This window comes from Elephantulus edwardii, unplaced genomic scaffold (assembly GCF_000299155.1).
Source record: "Elephantulus edwardii isolate Elephantulus edwardi_28Jun2011 unplaced genomic scaffold, EleEdw1.0 scaffold00052, whole genome shotgun sequence".
Classification (NCBI taxonomy): domain Eukaryota; kingdom Metazoa; phylum Chordata; class Mammalia; order Macroscelidea; family Macroscelididae; genus Elephantulus; species Elephantulus edwardii.
In genome coordinates, this window is record NW_006399802.1 from 16,286,555 (window position 1) to 16,309,451 (window position 22,897).

The following is a 22,897-nucleotide window of genomic DNA, read 5'->3' on the forward strand; positions in this document are numbered from 1 at the left end:
TCTCTCTCTCTCTTTCTTTCTTCTTAAAAAAAGAGACTAAATGTAGAAAATTTGAATTGTACAATTCATTATTTTTAAAGAATATTCACAATACTGTGTGGCCTTCTCTACTCTCTAAGAATATTTTCAGCAGAAATCCCATAGCCATTAGCAACCGCTCCTCATTCTTCCTCCAGCCGGTCCTTGGCAACCACTTGTCTCTATGGATTCTCCCATTCTGGGTATTTTCTATAAATGGAATCCTAACAAGATGTGACCTTTTATATCTGTCTTCTTTCACCACCATAATGTTTTCAAGGCATATAATGTTATCCATGTCATAACATGTATCATTATTTAAAAACTTTTTAAAAATAATGTGGTGCTAAAATGTATGTTAAAACAATTTCCATTTCAACCATTGTCACATGTACAATTCAGCTATATTAATTAAATTAATCACATGCAACCATCACTACAATCCTTTCCCAGATTTTTTTATCACCCTCAAGACAAACTCAGTACCTTTCAAGCAATAACTCCCTCTTTTCCTTTTTTATCCATTCCTAGTAGCAATTAATAATTTTTGGTCCATATACATTTGCCTGTTTTAGATATTTCCTATCAGTTGGATTGCACAGTATCTGTCCTTTTGTGTCTGATTTATTTCACTCAGTATAATTGTGCCAGGTTTCATATTTTACCACAATCCTAATCTGAGCTCCAAGTTTTCTCTGAACCTCCTCTTACATCCCCTCCGACGTGTGTGACACTATGTATTAGAATTTTTTTCCTCATCATTACTGAGTGATATTCCCTAATACAGATGCACCTGCCACATTTTGCTTATCCATATTTACGGACATTTAGATAGTTTTGACTTTTTTGGCTGTTACAATGTTGTTATGAATATCTTTTCTTGGGTTTTGGTGGTATGAAGAAAAGAGAGAAGAGAGGTTTCCTGGAGGTCAGTGAGGAAGAGTTTGAAAGGAGGAAAATGATCAAAGAGTTTGTGGAGGATGATTCCTGAGGCCACTTAAGTACTGAGAGAGATGAAGAACGGAGGTTGGTAGGAGGGCTGCTTAGAGGGAAGGGCCAGCTTTTTGCCCCTTTGCACTCCTGCCATCAGGACAATGATACATAGACAAAAATAGACTCCTTCTCATCTCTTTATAGTTGAGAACAACCCAGACGGGATGCAAGGAAGGGACAAATAACCCCAAACTGAACTCACTACCACTGAGTTGATTCCACCTCATGCTGGCCTTCCCCCAGGTTTTCTAACAACACCTGAAACTACTTTTAAACCCTTAAACTACGGAGCTTTTGGTCAGCACCGTGACACGTTATGCACTGCACCACCAGGGCTTCAAGGAATGAGGGATGACTGAAAAATACTGATAATCATGTTAGACTTTTTCCTTCCAGACAATCATCATTTCTGTGAGTTTTTACAGTTATTTTATGGTTTGTGTTTTTGTTTGGGGACCTCACTTACTGACCTTGATTACTATCAAGCCTGTTCTCATTTAACTTCCCCTAAGTTCGCCGAGTAGATTATCTCACAATAGCCAAAATGTTACACCTACACCTAAGAGTTAAGTTTTTCATTAGAGCCCAAAGGTTGAGGTCAGAGGGACCTCACATTCTGGGCAGAGTCCAGACGGCACCTCACTTTCGGACAAAGCCTTTTCATATCAGATAGTGTCATGTGTATTATTTTTAAAAATATTTTATCTCATTGTCTTTTTAAAAATTACTGTTTTATAGAGTATACTGATGATATTCGCACAATATTTAACCTGTAGATTATAGAATAATGTGACAAGAATTGATATCTGAAGGCTGCATACTGAGAATGTTCTATTGTACAGTGTGATTTTTTCTAGAATAAATATTTTCTAAAAAAAATAGGTGATAAAAAAATAGGTGATGAGATTTCTGTTTGATCTCTTCTGGGGGGGAAGTAGATTTTTTTGCTATTTAGGAGAAGACTGTTCTATGTCAGGCTGATGATATTCGCACAATATTTAACTTGTAGATTATAGAATAATGTGACAAGAATTGATATCTGAAGGCTCTAGATTTAGACATTAAAAATAGGTGATAAAAAAATAGGTGATGAGATTTCTGTTTGATCTCTTCTGGGGGGGGGAGTAGATTTTTTTGCTATTTAGGAGAAGACTGTTCTATGTCAGGCACCAGGATTGTTATGGTTAAAAACCAGAAGAGAGAAATTGGATAACAAAACAAGTGAACTGTAGTGAACAACAGTTTTTAATTACCTGGTGTCTACATTTGGAGACAGTTCTGTCCCATAAAGCAGGGATCACTGCCCACATATCCCATTCCAGATGCTCAAAGTGCCAAATGCTAGCTCCCAGCCTTCTTTGCATGGACGCTCATGGCACAGCCCACAGGGAACTGTTGTGTCAACCCACCATTTACACTTTTCTGGTAGTTCAAACCAGCAGCAGCTACTTGTAAGAGAAAGGCAGGCAGTCTTTTCCCCTTGCCATTTACAACTTCAGAAACCCAGTGGAGGGTCAGCCTTGAGCCAACTCGATGAGAGAGATGCAGAAAGAAAGAGATAGACAAAGAGAGGGGAGGGGAAGAGAGGGGAAAAGAGGGAGGGAGAGCAAAAGAGGGACGGGGTGGGGGAGGTAGAGAGGGAGGGGACAGGAGGGAGAGAAGGAGGAAGGAGGGAGGAGGGAAAAGGAGAGAGAGAGAGTGTGTGCATAGGCACAAGATGTAGGTGCTGTCAATGAGAAGCATCTACCCCAAACTAGGAATCAGAACTTAGCTACGCCAGGAAGCAAGGACTGTGTGGAGTCAGCTTGGTGAAAGAATGGCTGCTGTAGAGTCAGCTATATCCTAGGACTAGGGAAGAATGGTTGGTCTAAACTCAGGGATTCAGCAGTTTAGCTCTCATTTTGAGCTCAAGGTAGTTGCAGTTAGATCCTCAGACCAGAGCTGAGAAGTGGTTTCAACATGACTGCCATGCTGCTTCACAGGCACCACCATTCTTGTGTGAGAGCCTTCCTCTGTGTGTGTGTGTGTGTGTGTGTGTTCGTTGTGAGCTTGCGCTCAAGCTCTTACAGAGAAAAAAGCAGGGGAAAGATTTCCTTCTGCTCACAGTTGTCTGGGCATTAGAGGATGCAAGCTAAAGCCTTTGAAAAATGAGGTTTATTTTCAGAAAATATTTGTTCAGTCTGAAATATAGGCTTGCTGTTGGGTAGTACAGTAACAGTTTTTTTTTTGTTTGTTTGTTTTTGTTTTGTTTTTTTTCCTGATCAAGCCCAAGTTTATTCGAAGAATTCTGCAATAAATAGGCAGCTGAGGAGGCTGGGCTGCCAGGGAACCCAGCTATCAGTTTACAATAGAGAGGGAGGGGCATGCCCCAAGGTGTTGTACAGTAACAGTTTTAAATGACACAGAAACTATAGACCCATTTCCCAAAGCACAAGGTGAGAAAGAAATGGACTTTCAGTTGGGATAGAGAGTTTCAACGTAGGTGAGAAACTCATCAACCCTGGGTGAATTTTCTGCAGGATCTAGCTCATCATAGAAGACCAAGTGGCTCCCATGGCGTTATGTGAGCAATCATGACCAGTAACACCACTCTGCACACCTCCAGGAGGCGTTATTCCCATTTCCATCTACTGAGGAGCAGAGATTCCAAGAGGTTAAGTTGCTAGTTGCTGCTGAGTTCGGTGGGATTCTTGGTGACTCTGCGTGTGCAAAGCAAGACTGTTCCATAGAGCTTTTCCAGTTATGACCTCTCAGAAGCTGATAAAAATTGAGTCTGTTATCTAAGTGCCTGTGGGTGTGTTTGATGCACCAATCTTTGAACTAGTAGTCAAGCGAGTAACCTGTCGTACCACTCAAGGACCTTAACAAAAGCAGATTGAGTTTTAATCTCTTTGAGTCCTGTCCTTATAAAAGAAGAGACAGAAGGAAGATGGATGAAGATGGATCTACATATACGCCAAGGAACACCAGTAGTTGAGAGAGACTATGGAAAGATCTTCCCCCAGAGCTTTAGGGAAAGTCATAGCCCTGCCAACACCCTGAGTTCAAGCCACTTCACTCCAGAACTGTGTCACAATACATATCTCTTCTTAGAAACCACCCAGTAAGTGCTGTGGTGTTACAATCTCCCAGGAAACTAATACCTTCATTGAATTATTTGGCTGAGGGAGGAGGAGTGTGATTGCTCCATGCTGGGGAAAAGCTGATTATCAGCCCTTGGAGTATCAGCTCTGAGTTGATTCCGATTTGACAACAAAGAGCCTGCAGAGGCTGACCTCATGGTGCTGCCCTTACAAGAGCAGTACTTTCTGCCACAGCTGTCATCGGCTCAGGCTCTAGACGAGAGGGAGGTACCAGAAAATTCGGACATGTGAAGGAGGAGGAATGGGAATAGGATGCCCAGAAAGAATACTCACCTCTGATTAGGATTCTGATTTTTGTTGTTCGGGGCCATCAAGTTGCCTATGATTCATAGTGACCCAAAGAGCAACAGGCCAAAACCTCGCCCTATCCTGGGCCATCTTCACGATCTTCACCATGCTCAAGCTCGTTGCGCAGTCACTGTGTCCAAACATCCCGGTGTTCATCCCCTCTTTCGCTCACCCTCTTATTTTTCCAGCCCAAGATCTTTTCCCGAGCACTGATGCCTCCTAACAACATGCCCAAGATAAGGGAGATGGTATTGCTTCCAAGGAGCACCCTGGTTGCACATCCTCCAGGATAGATTTGATAGACAAGATTCAGCACCAATACCACAATTCAAAGGCACCAATAATTCCTGGATTTTCCTAATTAATTGTCCAACTTTCAGATGTTTATGAAGCTGTTGAAAAGAATTTAACTTGGGTCAGGTGCACCTTAGCCTTGAAACTGACATCCTTGTTCTTTAGAACTTTGAAGAACCCTTGATAGCAGATACTACCTATTGGTTCAGTTGTGAGAATTTTTTCCCCTTGATGTTGAGAAGAAATCCATATTGAAGGCTGTAGTATTTGATCTTCTTGAAGTGTTTTAAATATCCTTTATTTTCTGCAAGCAAGGTTGTAACTCTGAGTATATATGAATTTGTTATTGTTGTTAGGTCCGTTGAGCTGTGTATGAGTACGACCCATAGTGACCCTATGAACAATAGATCTGAATCTCGTCCTATCCTGTGCCATCTCCACACTTCCTGACACACTACAGCCCATTGCCGCAGTCACCATGTCAATCCACCTGGTTGAGGGTCTTCCTCTCCTTCTCTGACCTTCCTGGGCATCATGCCCCTTTCCAGGAATATTCTCTCCTAGTAACCTATTTATTTTAGTATATTTCAATAACTCTATTTGATAATGTAATAGTTGTAGAGAGGCTTCAGGCCTTTTGTTCATAGGGTTACTGTGAGTCGTGCTTGACTCAAAGGCAATCAACAACAACATATTTGATTACAGAGATTGTTTGAGTAAAATTTCAACAGGAGTGGCACAAAAACAATCTCCTCAGAGTGGGACTTAGAAATAGATGCAGTTTTGAGAATAAAGAAAGGTTCACATTCAGACACAGCTGCCTTGAGATTGTTCAGATTAGTCATGCATGTGTTCCCAATGTTAAACTTCAGACCTGAAGAACAATCACATCTCTCCCCACACCCAGTCTTCCTTTTTCTGGGCACTGACATACACAGTTTGCCCAACTTAAACACTGGTCCCTTCCTTGGTTTCTCCCTCTACACAACCAAAACAGTTACCATGTTATCTCTTTTTCCTTGTAAACCTTTCTCTCTTCTGTGGCCACTTAACCTCCGTCTGCACTGCCACAGTCTTCTGTAATTGGATCTGAGCGATCATATCCCAACAAGCCTTCTCACCCGGCTCTTCTTTTTGGGTTGGACAGTTTAGGGGTGTTAGAAGCTCTGAGACAGCCTCATGGAAATCCTTGATCTTGAGAGGAACCCAGAGGCTTAGGGACTAACCAGAAGCAGATTTAAGGGTGGTCATGGATGAAGCTGTGTAATTTGGAGACGGGAATGGTTAGATCTCTGGGCTACTAGGAAAAGAGGTTGTGTTTGTGTTGTTAGTGCATTCTCATTCAAATGATTAATTTATGTAATGGATGGCTGCTGGTCTTACCCAGAGCTAACAGGTTTACATGTCAAGATCAGGGGTCAGCCTTGCTTAAAGGATGTAATTATTTTTATTTCTGTGTCCTGGGCCTTGAGTAGGGAAACCTCACAAGTTAGTCCTTCAGCATATATGAAGCCAACGAATCTGCAGCAGTGGCCAAATAATCATTCCTCCGTGTTTTTCTCAGTAACACTTCTGAATTTTAGCGGAGTGACGTGTCATCTAGAGTATAGATTTTCTAAATTTTCTAGCCTTCCTTGCAGACAGGTATGCTCATAAATTTAAGTTTGGCCAACTATACGTAAAGAGAGCAGCTGCGGTGTTAGCCTGTTGTTGTTATGTGCCATAGAGTTGCCTGTGACTCATTGCAACCCTATGTACAACAGCTGTGAACTGTGCTCTATCTTGAATCACTTTGTCTTTGACACACATATGTCCATCAATTACTGAGTCAATTAATTTCATCTAGGGTCTTTCTCTCTTGCACTGTCCCTCCACTCTTCCAAGCATGATGTTCTTCTCCAAGGAGTGATCCCTTCTAGCAACATTCCCAAAGTATGACAAATGGAGTTTCAAAATCCTTGCCTCCAAGGAGCACCCTGGTTTAAACCTCTCCAGGATGGACCTGTTGGTTCTCTTAGCAGTCCATGGTATGTTTAATACTCTTTTCCAGCACCACAGCTCAAGGGCATCAATTCGTCTTCTATCATCCTTAGTCATTGTCAAGATCCTTGATGTATAGCAAGTAATTGCAAAGATCATGGTTCAGGCATACCTTAATCTCTATAATGACATCATAGTCTAAAGTTGGCTTTTTTTTTTAGCTATTACCTTAGCTCCCTCTCATCTCCAGCTACCTGAACTGCAGACACATGGTCTTGCAAATCATCAACATCTGTGGGATTAGGATAAGAATGCTCACTTCCCATAACGAATGACAAGACTTGAGGAGACTAGAGTGAGACTCTGGTGATGGTGGTGGAGAGGCTGTGGCATTGCTGTGAATAAACTGCCAAATATAACCAGAGGAACCCTGAGATAAAGGCCACAGTTAAAAGTTTTGCTGTCCTTGTAGTATGACATAGGAGAAGCTGACTTGTAACTTCTCTGAGGCAAACCTTGCTGGACGACCAGCGAAAAGAGAGGCTTCTTGAATTTGTGCTGTTTAATTCAAACTGGAGCCTGGACTAATTGATGAATTATGCTTTGGGACTGCTAGGCCAAAACCTGGATTTGCATTGGGTGATATTCTTTTCCTTTCCCACTCTTCAACTTACTTTTTCACTAAACCCTATTCTCGATATCACAACTGTTAGTCTGTGAGTCAATAATGAATCAAGGAACCTCTTGCTGCTGCTGGGGCTCTAGAGGCCACATAGGGCTAGGCTATAGGTTCTTTATCTGCTTTCTACTCTGCGGCGGTGAGGGGCTGTGCTTATATCACTCCCTATGGCCCTTTTAGATAGACAGTTACAGCCCTGTGCCCTTATGTTCCATTTTATGCTCTTTAGGCAGCTGTATATGAAATTTCAAGGAAGCATCCTTACAGAAAAGGGACATTCTCCATTTTTCTCCTTTTTTTTTTTGTAGTTGGAATGTGGATGTGATGGCTGGAACTGGAGTGGCTGTTTTGAAGCATGAGGTAGAAGCTGTGTGTTGACAAATAGTGGAGCAATCTTATTGGAAGAATCTGCATCCCTGATGATCACGGAGTCCTTGCAACTCTAGACTGCTTATGTTTATGTGAGAAAGTCATCTTTTTTTTTGTTTGTTTAAGAAATTCTGGTGGTAATTGGCTGAGCTGCTAACAGAAAGGTTAATAATTTGGACCTACTGGTTGCTCCATAGGAGATAGGCAGTCTTCTCCCACAAATACTAACAGCCTTGATCTGATGGAGGGGCATTATGAGTCAGAGTTGACTTGATGGTTGTTGCTATGTGCCGTTGAGTAGCTTGTGACTCAGTGACCCTATGTACAACAGCCCTAAACTCTGCTGTCCTGTGCCAATCGCATCGCCTTCGACACATTCATCCCTATTACCCCAGTCACTGAATCAATCCACCTCATAGAGGGCCTTCCCCTCTTGTGCCTGCCCTCCACTCTCCCAAGCATGATGTCCTTCTCCAAGGACCGGCCTCTCCTTACAACATGTCCAAAGTATGTCAAACCAAGCCCCAGAATCCTTGCCTCCAAGGAGCAGCCTGGTTTAACCCTCTCTAGGATGAATCTGTTTGTTTTCTTGGCAGTCCATGGTACATCCAGCACCACAGCTCAAAGGCATCAATTCTCCTTCTATCCTCCTTAGTCATTGTCCAGCTCTCTGATGCATAACAAGTGATTGCGAAGACCATTTCCTGTACCAGGCGCAGCTTCATCTACAAAGACACACCATTGCTCTTGAGTACTTTAGAGAGGTGTGGCTGACTCTGAGAAGAATGGGAATCCCAGAACATTTAATCATGCTAATGCAAAACCTATACTTGGACCAAGAGGCAGTCATCAGAACAGAGCAGGGCAACACTGAATGGTTCAAAATTGGGAAGGGCGTGCACCAGGAATGTGTCCTATCTCCGTACCTTTTCAACCTGTATGCAGAGCAGATCATCCGAGAGGCTGGGCTCTATGAGGAGACACGTGGCGTTAGGATTGGTGGAAGATCTATCAACAATCTGCGTTATGCAGATGACACAACCTTGTTCGCTGAAACTGAGGAGGACCTCATGCACTTACTGCCGAGGGCCAAGGACTGCAGCCTTCAGTATGGACTGAGGCTCAATGTCAAGAAAACAAAGATTCTCACCACTGGACCAATTGGTAGCATCAGGATGGATGGTGAAGAGATTGAGATTGTTCACAGCTTCAGTTTGCTCGGCTCCACAGTCAATCAACAACACTCTTGGCACCAGCAGCCAGGAAATCAAAAAACGTATTGCGATGGGAAAGTCTGCTGTTAGGGACCTCTCTAAAGTACTCATCTGTAAGTGGATGCTGCAAATATCATCTAAAATGTAGTGTTGACTACATGGAATAGACCAGCAGATGGCAAGTATATGATCTTTTTACATAATGGCTAAACAACATGAAATTGTCATCTATGCTAACTTGTGGGATACAACACATGCTGATTAAGGACATGACAATGGAGGAAATGGGGCTGAGGGAGAGACACAGAAAGTACAAGCCATTGCTCCTTGCTGCTTTTCATTAAGTTAGACAAAAGACAGAGGAACTGGGGTCAGTGCCAGCCAGGCTGCCAGCGGAGACAGGAGGGAATCCAGCTTTGCTAAGGGAGGCCCTGCTGGCAGCTTGTGCTTAATTGATCAAAGTCTTGAAGAAATAAAAATGCCAACTATTCCTGTCCGACAAAATGCAGCTATTAAGAGCAAAGGCTCTAAGGTGGCTGACTTTGCAGAAGATTAAGTATTTCAAGATTTGTCAGCCAGAAAATGGGAAATGGGTGACTAACGATCAGCATCTTCCCAAGTGCCCATTAACAAACGAATGGATAGAGAAGCTGCAGTATATCCACACAATGGAATACTGTGCTGCATTGAAAAACTAGGAACTCATGGAATATTATACAAAATGGTGACCCTGGAGGACATCATGCTGGGTGAAATATCTCCATCACACAAGGACAAATACTGCATAATGCCACTGTTGTAAAGAAGGACTGATACTGGGGGGAAACTAAGAAAAAAGGTGATAAATAATGTATACTGCATTGAAACAGATGAGGGAGAGAACTGTTTAAAAGGCATATATGATTAGGTATTATTTTTATGATAAGAGTCCGGAATGAGAGCTGCATAGTGGAGTGGACGGGCGGTGATTGTATAACAATGAAAGAAAAATTTTTTTCTATTTCAAAGAGGAAAGAGAACTGGGAAGAAGGGGTGGGCAAGGAGGAAAGTGTGTAACAATGAATTAATGGAATAAAAAACACTCTATAAACTTTCAGTAAAATTTCAATAAAAAAAGATCAACATCTCCCCAAGCTCCTCTTTCAGGTGGCTCCACGGCAGCATCTTTAACAAAAAGGCAGGGGCGGAGCACAGAGGCCAGTAAGCAAAACATAAGAGCCGAGACCAGACATTGAGCTACGTGTACACAATCGAGTTTGGTCTGCAAGAAGCATGTGAATCAAGCCCTTCTGGGAATAAACAGGCTACAGAGTCTGTGCCATCTCCGAGAAAGTATTCCCGCCTCTCATGCACCCATGGAGGCCAAAGGACAAGGCGCTCCAGGACCAGGGCTGTGGCAGGCTACTAAAGACCACTGCTGCACTCTGCCTGTCCAGTGGACTTCAGAAACTCCCATGAGGAAGTGATTCAGGCCATGGCCTTTTCAATCACTTGCTATGCATTTGAGAGCTAGATAATTAATAAGGTTGGCAGAAGAATTGATGCCCTTGAACTGTGGTATTGGAGAAGAGTACTGAATATCTCATGGACTGCCAAGTGAACATACAGGTAAGTCTTGGAGAAGGTGCAGTCAGAATGCTCCTTAGAGTTAATGTTGTTGAAGCTACATCTCATATACTTTGGGCATGTTTCTAGGAGAGGCTATTCCCTGGAGAAGGACATCATGCTTGGAAAGGTGGAGGGTCAGTGAAAGAGAGGAAGACCCTTGACAAGATGGATTGACACAGTGACTGCAGCAATGGGCTCGTGTCAGAAAATGTGAGGATGGCACAGGATAGGACAGGGTTCAGATGTGTTATTCATAGGGTCACAATTAATTGTACATGACTCAACAACACTTAAGAACAAATGAGGAATTGGGAGCTCTGGTGGCTTAGTGATAAGTTGTGCTGCCAACCCAAATGCATACAACTCAGGGTCACCAGCTGTTTGTGGGAGAACGATGGACAATCTCCTCCCATACAATTTACTGCATCTGAACACTTGTTGGAGGGTCTGACTTGATGGCACATGAGGTAGTGACAGCAGGTGGCATTTTGGTAGTGCAGTGCACTGTGTGCTGGGGCTGCTCATTAAAAGGTGAGCGGTTCTGATCTACCAGCAGCTCCATGGGTGAGATGGGCAGTTTCTTCCAGTTCAGCCATTCAGCCTTGGAAACCAGCTACGATGATAGGAAATTGACTCCATGGCAGTGGGTTTTATTTAGGGGCAAGGGAATGAACTCTGGTGGCACTGTGGTATGTACTTAGCTGCTAACCTATAAGGTGGCAGTTCAAATCCACCTGTGGCTCCACAGGAGAAAGTGATGACAATCTTCCAACTTTCCAACCTTATCGCCTTGGAAATCTTCGATGGCAGGCCTACTCTGTCTGTAAGGTGGCTATAGTCAGAATTAATGAGACAGCAGTGCGTTTATGCAGTGGGGATTTTGTCAGTGGTGTAACAGTTAAGCTGCCAAGCAAAGGTTAGAGGTTCAACTCCACCCAGTGGTGCCCTTGAAGAGAGACCTGGGAGACTTTGAAAGGTGACCACCGAGCACGCTCCAGCACAGTTCTGCTCTTAACTCACAAGGTGAATTAGAAACGACCGCAACAGCAACTGAGTTTTTTAAAAATGAGCAATGATAGTGATGTGGTTTTTTTCTCCTTTTTAAGAGAGGTTTTTAATGGCTGTTTTCCTATTTCTAGTTTGTTACTGTTGCTGGGCTCTGCTGTCTTTTAATTCACAGGTTATCAGACCACAAGAAGCCTGACAGAGCTGATGAAGGCAGCACACTGTCCAAGAAACCTGAACTTTACCTAAATGCCATCACTGGATGGAGTCTGGATTGTCTCCCTGGGAATGGATTTTATGTGGGAGAAAAAGGGGGTCAAAGGGCTGAGTCATGGAAGAGGCCACTAAAGTCACTCAAAACCCACTTTCCCCTTCTCAAAAGGAGAACCCCTGAACTTCAGTTGGGAGCATGGCTTCTAGGACTAAATATGAGCTTTTCTGGGCTCCCACTCTCGGTATGGCCCAATACTAAGTTCTTATTAGTGGGGTATGACAAGTCCCTAAGTTCTGATGAGGTGTGTGCACAGCTTCCAGGACATGTCCTCCAGGAAGGGGGTCTTGCTCTTCTCCCTTTCCTTTGTCCTCCTGGCTGGAACAGAAATATGACTGGCGCACTCATCTTAAGGCAGAAGCTATACATGATGGATGGCAAACCAACAAGTCAGAAAGAATGAGGACCCCGTGATGATCACACAGCCAACCTTGCAGTCTGCCTCAGAGGGTAATAAGACTTGTTACCAGCATCTGAACCCACATTCTTTTCCCTTTTTTGTTGTGTACCATCGAATCAGATCCTACTAGCAAAGGAGATTGCCCCTCCTTCTCCAGCGGAGCATCTAGTGGATTCGATACATGCGCCTTTGGGATTGCAGGCCAACTTCTTGCCACTAGGTCACCAGAGCTCTCTCTGAACCCACTTCTTTTTTTTTTTTTTTTTTTTTTTGGGTAAAAGCACTGCATATGGCTGATGTTTTACTTTGGATGACCTTTTCTTTTTTTTTTTTTATGGAAAAGTAAAAGAAAAGATTCTTTCATTGTTTTACAAACCCTCCCCCAGGTCCCCTCCACCATGCAGCCCTCGCTCTAGTCTCCTGTGATGACAGAAATACCCAGTTCCATCTCTCTTTTAGACGGTTCTCTCCCTCCTCTGCTTCAGTGCAGTATACATTATTGAACCCATCTTACTCAGTGTCTCCCTAATTGAACCCACTTCTTGATTTCAAATTTGCAAGCCTATGTCAAAGTGCTGTGCATGGGATGTCATGTTTCTAACCAGTGGAGAGGATGAGACAGGCAGAATTCACTCTCCTCTCAAAGAATCAATATTCACCTAAGAAAAAAATCCCCAAAACAACCCAAATAAATGTAAGAAAGAAATACTTCTGGAAAACAAGGCAATTATTAGAATAAAAATGTCAACAGACAATTAAATGTTGTATAGCTTGAACATTTTATATTGATCAAATTGTTTTTCAGTAGTCACTGACAAAACAGGTCAGAATGAAAAAAAAAATAAACATTCCAAATGTACAGAAATAATATTGCTGATCAATTAATATACTTTTCAGTATTACACAGCTTAACATAAATACTTTGGTTGCTTCCAAAAGAATATGAGTTATAAAGACAGTGGGGCAACTGGGCCATCAGACTTGCATGCATTTGGTCCGCTCGGCCATCTTTACTGAGATTGCCTTCAGTTTAGGATGCCAGGCAGGGACCAGAGAGTGACAATCCTTGTCTTTGCAATCAACAGTGCCTAGGTCTAAGGGGCCAATCCCGGAAGACAAGAACTGTGAGTCGGATCTCTATAGCAGCTATAGAACTTTGGTTTAGGATTATTACCATTTTCAGGAATCTCACACTTTTAACATGTTAACTCTGGAAAGAGCTAAAGAGTTCATCTACCCCAAGGCAATCTTCCGCTTCTACAAATGTGCCCAGATCTTGCTTACACCTAGATCGGGACCCAACTCCTGCCTCTTCATTGCCTCTGGAGGACTAGAGGTTGTTGTTGTGTGCTGTCGAGTTGGAACTGGCCCACAGCCGACCCTCCAGCAGCCTTTCTGAGGCAGTAAATCACACAGGAGACTACCCATCCTTCTCCTGCAGGTCTGTTACTTATCCTCAAACGGTCATTTCTGAGGAGTAAAAATAACGTCAACCAGCAACAGCGGTATCTACACTAACCTAAAGGTGTATGTAACCATCTCTCCTTCTGTCCTGACGGAGTTGAAGCTTGCTCTCTGGAAGGTTTAAACCTCAAGCATAGGTTCTACAGAGTAAAATGAGCAGGGATCCCCTCTCATGATTAACTTGGCGCATCTATGAATCTAATTAAACTTCCTGAGCATGCCAGAATGTAGGCTGAAAATGTCTTCTCCATTCACACCCAGCTGAATTTCCCAGGCATAATATTTATCCCAATTCTGATGAAGTTCTTCACTTAGGGCTAAAAAAGGCTTCTCGAGTATAACTGCTTAAGTGCTTAAGGTGGTGAAACAGGAAACGTGAACTACAGAATTTAATTGGCATTATCTGCAGTATTTACTTGTACATCTTGTCCCTGTTGATAATTCTCATCTTGTTTTTTATCATTATTTCATGGATTTTCCTCCAGGAAGCATCTGCTGAATCTGAACTGTTAGCCAGCACAGTGGCACGAGAAGCCTGCCTTCAAACCTTTGGCGTACTTTACAGAAATTTATGTAACAACAGGGGCAGCATGTCCACAACCATATTAAACAATCTGGGTTGGGTTTTTTTCCTCCCCACAAAAATCTAGTAAAACTTGCAAAAGCAGTTAAGTGAGTAAGAGAGTGCTGGTGGTCAAGTCAGTTGGAGTTAGATAGTTAAAATCCTCCATCTGCTGCAAGGGAGCAAAGATGGGCTACCGCCTCCTGAGCCAGAAGTTGGTTCTCAAAGCAATGAGTAAGGAAGTGTAAGGCAGAAACCTGTCAAAGGAGGAAAACGCAAATATTTTCCACTAAAATAAATGGCAGACGTGCTAAAATAGCATCCTGTCAAAGGTAGAAAACTTGCAGGACCTGGAATAACAAGATAGTCTGGTGGAGTTTTAGTTCTTCCTGTAGTAATAAAACATAAATCTTCAGTTTTCTTTTTAAAAAAAAAACAAAAAACACAACAACCCAACAACCAAAACCCCAGATGATTCTACTTGTTCAATATGTTTTTGGGAGCATCACTAATTACTGTTCCAAGTAACTCAGACACAGCAATAGCAGTCATCTCCCAGCTGATGATAATGGACGTTAATAATATTCAAGCCTCATAATCAGCATAATGCATAAATACGGTTTCTCGACTTTTACAGATGAGAAAACAGAGGTGGAGCTCTTAAGAGTCTAGGACTGGAACTAGTTAGCATTGAGTAGGGTCAAGAACCTAACCTCCCACCCCTTAGTTTTAAGTTTTCCTGCTACATTCCTCTAGCTGTTCCTGCTTCAGAGTTACAGGGTTACGGTGCCTCCCTTTTGTCCTTCCATTTTACAGTAAAATATTGGTAGGGAATACACTGAATATACACAAATAGGTTGGCTACACCCAGAGATAAAGAACTCTCAGAAATCTGGCCCCCGCTGTGTAAGTCTTTGTCCATCTTGCAACCAAGAAAATTACTCAATTGGTCCAGAGTTTGCTCAATGGCAAAATGGCTTCATTTACATGCACTGTAATATGAAAGCATCCTTCTATAAATACGGTTAAGAAACTGGCTTTGCTTCCTTTTTGATACACAAAAAAACCCCAGCTATTTAAAAATACCACATGAAAATTTTTATGTAATTTATTTTCCTTAAATAATAATTTGCTACAATCCTGTCACAAATTTAAAAAAAAAATTTAACACAGTATTAACAAAGGCAGAATTCTTTAAGGACAATCAAAATCATGGTGTACTTAGAATAAATTAACATCAAATTGTGTTTGTATTCAGAAAGTCTGATCCTCTCCTTTGAAATGAAATGGAGACCATTGCAACTGAGGGTGAATGCACACATTTGTTCTTCTATACAGAGACTCATTCTTTATATAAACTCAACTGTAATTTGAATAGTTAGGAATCCTGAGAAACACTCACCCATGGGCACACGCGCACACAGACATACACCCACAGATGACCCTCCAGAAGCCGGGTTTCCCATGGTTCAATTACTGGATCTTTCTGAGAAGGGCCACAGATTCTGAATATTTAAATGATATCATCTCGTATCCCCTCATGAGAATCATAAGATTTCAAGTCTAACAGCTTGAAGTAGCAGCAACACATGTAGTAGATTCAGTAGTAAGTGATTCCAGTCCTGGATTCCGAGTGTCTAGAAAGCGGCACGCAAAGGCGAGAGACACCTGCTTCTAAAACTAACAAACAAGATGACAAGAAGGCACCGAGAGTCCTAGTTCTCAGAGCCTCAACTGAAAATTCACCAGAATGCAGCATCAGAATTCCGGTGCAGGCACTACTTATAACCTGAAAGGGGTCACTGGTGCAGGGAGAAAGCAGGGGGCGTCTGGGACATGATTCTCAGAAACATGATCAGTGGCAGTGGCAGGAAGACAGGACAGGGGAAGAGAGGGCAGGAAAGGTACTGCTCATCGGAGTACATTCATCAGGGGTTCCTTAACAGCAGAGGTGTGTGGACTTGAAACTCTGGCTCCACTTAGAAGCACATAAAGTGCAGCCCTAGTACTCCTGTACACATCTGCACAGAGAACATCCACACAAGCCTAACTAACCACACGATCATGTTTCCTGGAGGTCAACAGCACTCCTGGTGTTCCTTCGACAATGCCCGAGGGTGGCTTACAGGGGTATGGTAATGTCTACAATAGAAGGCAACAGGACAGGCCCCAAACTGAGATTCCCTTTTCTTATCTTTTTTCTGTAGGGATAACGGGTCTAAGTGATGCTATACATGTTGGCATGCGTATCTACATAGCTCATATGTACATGATACCTTTTCTACAGAAATTTAAAGTGCCTGCGTTCAATGTGCTCATTCCTTTCCCACAGCCTACACGGATTCCTCTTGCTGCTTCTGGAGAGAAGGTCTGTCCTTTAGGAGGATGTCCTTGGGAAAGAGGAATGAATGCTTTCACAGTTGTCTTAACTGGGTTCCAGCATCTGAACTAAGCCTTCTTCATACACACGAAGAATTGCTTCACATACAAACTTGTACTGGCTCTGGAAAAGAAAGCACAGAAGTCAAACCAGGCAGTTCCAAAAGCATTGCATGGCACCACAACGTATGGGCTCTTCTTGTCCGTCATTCATAAATACACACCATGTACCAAACTCTGGACTAGGCCCAACCCTGTGTGACCTGCTTGAGAAACATGCAGAAATTACATTCAATGACTACTACCTGATGAATGTGAGAGAAGGGTGCTCTGAAAGGGGTGGGCAATGTGTTCTGGAAAAACAGCAGAGGGAAAGCCCGCTGTCCAGGGCAGGCTGCAAAGGGTAAAGGTTGCTGCAGGGTAGCCATGTGGGCACAACAAAATAGTATAAGAGAAGTGGACTAGGGCTGTGCGACACGGTCACCTAGATCATAAGTGTGTGCCCGTGAGCTTCAGAATTGCTTGGCCCAAGGCAAGTTCGGTGACCCTGGGAATCCCTGGAGGCTCACCCTCTTCACCTGCAGAACCTTCAGTGCAGCCTGGCCCAGGGTTAGCTCCCAGTAGGTGACAGCCACTACCATGTTTATACTACTGCATTTCTACTCACTGATGTCTGCACCATCATGGCGCGCTGGTCTCGCATTTTCCGGACAATATCCAGTGGGTAGACGGGCAGGTTCCTCTCAATTAAGCACATGGCGGTTTCCATAGTGACCAACACACCAGTTCGACCTATTCCAGCACTGAAGAGGGGCAAGAAAGAGAGACTTGCAATTTACCCTTGTAGGACTCAGCTTTACTCAGCTCCCATTCACAAAGAGCTTTCCTCTTCAGATCATTCTGAACACAAACCATACCCTCCTCACAGAGTGCTCTCAGCAATGCTGGAAGAGACTTTCTCCTCTATTCTGAGGTCAGGGTCTAAAAAACAAGGGAAAGAGACCACCACGAAGCGCGCAATTCACTCCCTTCTTAGTCACATCTATCGTGAAGGAGAGCAGATGCAGAGACAAAGGAAAAAATAAGGATGCGATTCTCTTCCTCAGTTCTGCCTTATAGTTGTGGTGTCAGAAAATTGCCAGACTTTTGAAACAGTAAAGAAATAAATAGAACTTCGTGAAAACATGCAGTCTGGTGGGGACTATGTCCAGCACTTGCCAACTCTCTCTGAGCCTTTCCCAAGGAATGTTTGTTGTTGTTGTGTACCATGGAGTCGGGACCAATTTACCGCAGACACTCCAGTGCTTCTGCAGAGGCAATAAATCACATGGGAGTTCACTGCCCATCTTCCTCCCACGGAGCAGCTGGGGGATTTGAACCACGTACCTTGGGACTGACAGCATAATTCCTTACCATTAGGCCACCAGAGCTCCCTTTCCCAAGGAATAGGTGTATTTAAGAAAGCAACAAAGCACAGTACCTGCAATGAACTAAGACAGGTTCGCTGTCTACTCTCAGGGTCCGCATATAGTTTACAAATTCCAAAAAGTCTGAAGAGTCATCAGGAACACCGTGGTCAGGCCATGCAACATACTGGAGATGCGTGACCGTGTGCTCTTCTCCTGTCTAGGGAAGATAGGTACCCTTGGTGAGTCAATGAGGATAGGTGGGCAAGTGGATCCTTGCTCAACCTGGCCGCCAGGTAGGACAAGCCCTGTCTCCTGACATTCCTTCTCCCATGGTGCACGGTCCTGGTGTAGCCCCTGCTGATGCTGGCCCACCTGCATCAGCCTCTCTCAAAGCACCTGCCCTCCCGCAGGACTGCTTCCTTGATCACTTCTGTCCACAGTCACCATTTCCTGCTGGCTCCTGTGGTATTAGCTATCGGAACAGTCATGCATGACTGGCCCTTGCCTGGTTGGTCGTGTATTATGACTGAAATGCTCACTAACGGAAATTGTAAAGTAGACCAATCAGAAAGGCTTAATCCGGGATTATAGCAGATGCTGACTCGGTGCCGTGTCTAGGCTGTGCCTCCCCGGACCACTCACCACCAGGCCTCACTCACCTTGCTGTTGGTGATGAGCATTTCTCGGAATACGTAGGCGATGGTGCAATCCTCTGACTGGCACCGGATGTGGAAGCCGCCATGTTCCACTACTTCAGGAGGGTCGGGCCAGTACTGGTGACATTTGGTCTGTAAGGGAACCACCGTGTATGAGTTGGGTTGGGTTTGGCTCTCAGGCCTCAAGAACCTCTACTGTGAGTGTGTACACCATGGCTGACTATGGAGGACTTAGCCAGAATTCTCATTGCTCATATCCAGATACTCTAAGTGTTACTGGCAGAAACAAAACTTGATGAGGCTGGTCTGCACTGTGTATTCTTTAGGGGAGGACAAGAGCTTCTTTCTCCTTCAGAGAACAGAATGATGGAGTCAGTCAATACTGGGCTGGAGCCAAAAGGTGAGTACAAGAAACTCATCTTCACTGCCAGGGGACCACAGACATAGATGCTAATGTGTGACCACCTCTCTACCCTAACCTAGAGGGGAGGAGGTTTTGGGAGGGAGGAGGGGGCAAGGCGGATTTGGGAGCTGCAGGAGGCAGTCTGTGGTGGCAAACCATGAGTAGACAAAGGAGATGGAGAAGTAGGAGGAGACAGGACTGATTCCAGATATGGGCTTGGGTGACTGGAGGGACAGATGCTGTGGAGAAATGGACACAGGGGAAGGGGCAAGTGTGTGGGTGTGTGTGGGTGTGTGCATGTGTAGGTCTTACGATTTTATGTGTGCACCCTATCTGCGGTGACATTTGGGCAGAAGTGTCCTGACAACAAACGAGGAGATGGAAGCAGCCTGCTCTCGGATGTATTCACTTCACCTCTAACAGGCGAGTTCTAACCAAGCACAGTGTGTGAAACAGTGAGAGGGAGAAAGGTTAGAGACTTTTTCTTCCCATCATCTTACTTAGATTCCAATCAACATCCTGGTACCAGCAGTTGGATCAAGAGAGAGATGTATTGCACTAGGAAAGTCTGCAGTTAGGAACCTCTCTAAATTACTCAAAAGCAATGATAATAGTTTGAGGACTAAGGTGTGCTGACTCAGATCATGGTCTTCTCAGTCACTTGCTATGCATCTGAAAGCTGAACACTGAATGACAGAAGAACTAATGCCTTTGAACTGTGGTGCTGGAGGAGAGTACTAAATATCCCATAGACTGCCGAAAGAATAAACAGATATATCTTGGAGAAGGTGCACCCAGACTGCTCCTTAGAGGCAAGGATAGAGAAGCTTCGACTCATACACTCTGGGCATGTTGGCTATGAGTTGCTAGAAGGACATCATGGAAAGGTGGCAAAAGAGAGGAAGATCCTCAACCATCTGGACTGACACAGTGACTGCAGCAATTGACTTGAGAGTTTAAGAGATTGTGAGTATAACACAGGATAGAACAGGGTTCAGAACTGTTTACAGGGTCAATTAAGAGTCATATTTGACAGAACTGAACAACCGCCACCACCCAAAGAAACATCTGGAATGGAAGAAGAGAACGACTTTTTCAATCAAAAAGAGAGGCAATTATGGAGTTAATTCATGATCCTGAGCGGAAGCACAGAGAACATGCTTTGGACGGAAATACAAAAGGGATAGGGCCGAGGAACTGCATCCTGGGAGCCCATGCACAGTGAAGCTGCAGAGGATGTGGCTTCGCCTGCAGAAGTTAGGAGCACACAGAGTCAAGATGAGACTCAGCACCCACATACCAGCTAAGAGCCTCACACATTAGATGGGAGACAACAACCTGGTGAAATGTTGGCTCCCTGCTCACCTGGACTGCCTCTGAATCTGCAAGAATGGGCGGATGGTGACGGGGCAGGGATGGGGACCTGAGGACAAAGGGGCTGGGTCACCTGAGAATCTGCAGTATAAGAGGGAGGAAACACACACCCCAGATTTCAGAAAAACAGGTTTCGAACAACTGATAAAGGAGCGACTAGGTTCCCAGGGCTAGAGACTGTGAAGGGAATGCTATGAGTCACAGGAGATGGGAATCTCGAATGCAGGAAACGGACGCAACTAGCCAGGACAATCTCACTTAGGAAGAAAGGACTGAGAGACAAAGTGACCCATGGTGGGGGAGGGGTGAGTCACAAAGAGACCTCAGGTGAGCTCAGGTTAGCACAGACTCCAATCAAAGAGAGGAGGGGCATGCTGAGGACAGAGCAGGAGGCATAGGACCATTGTAAACTGCCAGAGGCAGGTGAGGCCCATTGGATCACAGAGGAGGCCTTTTCTGCAGAGCTGGAATGTGCAGGATGAGGGAGAGAAGGGGGCTGCTATCTAGGGAGGATCATCTGTCACAACCCGTAAGACAACAGGCCATTCCTGTTAAGGCTCTTTTCTCTGAGGAGAAGAATGACCTTCCAGCTGGAAAGGGGGAAAGCAAGCTTTGTGAATACAAGCGAGAAGACAGAACGACACTGAGCAGCTCTGAATGGACTCGGGCGTCAGAGCTAAGGAATCGCATCACAGGTTCAAACAGAAGAGCGTGGACGCCCATGAATCGTTTCTGAGAAAACCTGGAGCATCTTGGCCCCCAAGAAGCAGGGAATATGGGTCAAAAGCAGAAAAACACAGAAGGGCTTTCAAATGAGGAAAAGAGGTAGATGGTTGAAAATGACAAGGTGATAGCTTGGTGTCTGTGGTCTATAAAAATCTTGAATGGTCCAGATCAAGGTCGGAAAAGCATGAGACAACTGCTTTTCTAGGAGGAGAATGGAATTTCACTAGATAACACTGACCGCAGAGTGGGAAAGTAACTTTTTTCCTTCAGCAGTTCTGAGTGTGCGTGGAGTGAAATGTGTATGGGTCAGTTCTCACTTGATGGCACACAACAACATACAACTCTGACAAGGGCGCTCGGATGGCCTCATAGTAATGAGCTGTGCTGCCAACCCGGAGGCACGTGGTCTGAATCTACCAGCTGCTCCTGGGGAGGAGGATGTGCAGTCTCCTCCAGTGAGATTTACTGTTTGAAAACCTGTTGGAGGGTCAGCTGTGAGTCAGTTCCGACAGCATGAAACAAAACCAACACAATGCTTTTGACATGCTTTCATGCTTCTTTGGTAAGAGAGAGTAAACAAACACACACACACACACACATACGCATGCATGTAGATGGGGGAAGGCAGAGAGAGTGAGAGCGGGGTTAGGGAGCTGAGGTGGGGAGGGAGGAGAGAGAATGAATAAAGCAAGAGTTCAAGCTACCTAGCAAGCAGGCGTCAGGTTCTGACTCTGAACGTGCATTCACTAATGTTGTTTTGTGGTCTTTGCACCATTACATAAAGCTATTTACACAAGGCATTTATGGATCAAGTAATATTGGATTTTCATTTAAGATATATCTTTTAAAAAATTTATTGGAAAAAAAAGGTGATTCAGTTAAAAAAAAGTACAGAAAATGAATAGCACACAGACCTGGCAACAATTATTAGTATGATAACCAAATTACTACTACTACTACTATTGTTAGTAGGGTAATAAGGAACTGTGCTGCCAAGCCGAAGGCACATGGTTCAAATTCACCAGCTGCTCTGGGGAAGAAAGATGGCCAGTCAACTCCCACTTGATTTACTGACTCTGAAAATCCACTGGAGGGTCAGTCATGGGTTGGACTGGACTACACATAACAATAAGTGACCACTGATGCTAGTAGATACTCCAAATCAACACTACTCAGATAATGTTTGTTATCTGCTCTTTTCAGGCTACCTGTACTAATTAATTTAATTTCCCCACAATCCCATGAGTACTCTTAGCCAATCTTACACAGAGAGGTTTTTAAAAGTTTGCTTAAATCATGAATTTAGGAAATGAGGATGCTGAGTTTTGAACATGGGAAGCATGGTCCCAGAATCTGCATTCTTAGCCATGATGTCACAGAACCAGACAGCAACAAGCACTTTAGAAAAAGACAGCCCAGCGCTGTGAGCCAGCTGGGGTTCCCTAAGTTCAAAAGGAGACTCTTAAAAAAAAAGGAGACTCTTCATTTTGGTTTTAATTTCATTAAAATGTTAATGAAATGTAATTAAAACCAAAATGAAGACAAGACAAAAAATAAGTAAATACAAGACTGCTAGACAAGGATAAAGAGTAAAGCCACAGAAATGCTGCATGTGATTCCAGAGTGGGAACTGGGTAGACAAGGTAGAAAAGTGGTAGGAGG

General features: G+C 43.9%; 1 protein-coding gene across 2 annotated transcripts in view; it reads right to left on the reverse strand.

The window, feature by feature from the left end:
- Positions 1 to 15,482: 15,482 nt before the first annotated feature.
- Positions 15,483 to 22,897, reverse strand: part of PTPN3 (protein tyrosine phosphatase, non-receptor type 3) — an 89,464-nt gene continuing 82,049 nt past the window's right edge. The window contains exons 22-25 of one of the 2 annotated variants that reach the window (XM_006886922.1): positions 18,736 to 18,864; positions 18,148 to 18,293; positions 17,335 to 17,470; positions 15,483 to 16,791 (exon numbers count right to left, since the gene is read on the reverse strand). In XM_006886922.1, coding sequence (XP_006886984.1) covers positions 16,714 to 16,791; positions 17,335 to 17,470; positions 18,148 to 18,293; positions 18,736 to 18,864 — 489 coding nt within the window. In that variant the 3' untranslated portion in view covers positions 15,483 to 16,713. The remainder of the gene's footprint in view (positions 16,792 to 17,334; positions 17,471 to 18,147; positions 18,294 to 18,735; positions 18,865 to 22,897) is intronic. The other variant, XM_006886923.1, reaches the window with a different exon arrangement.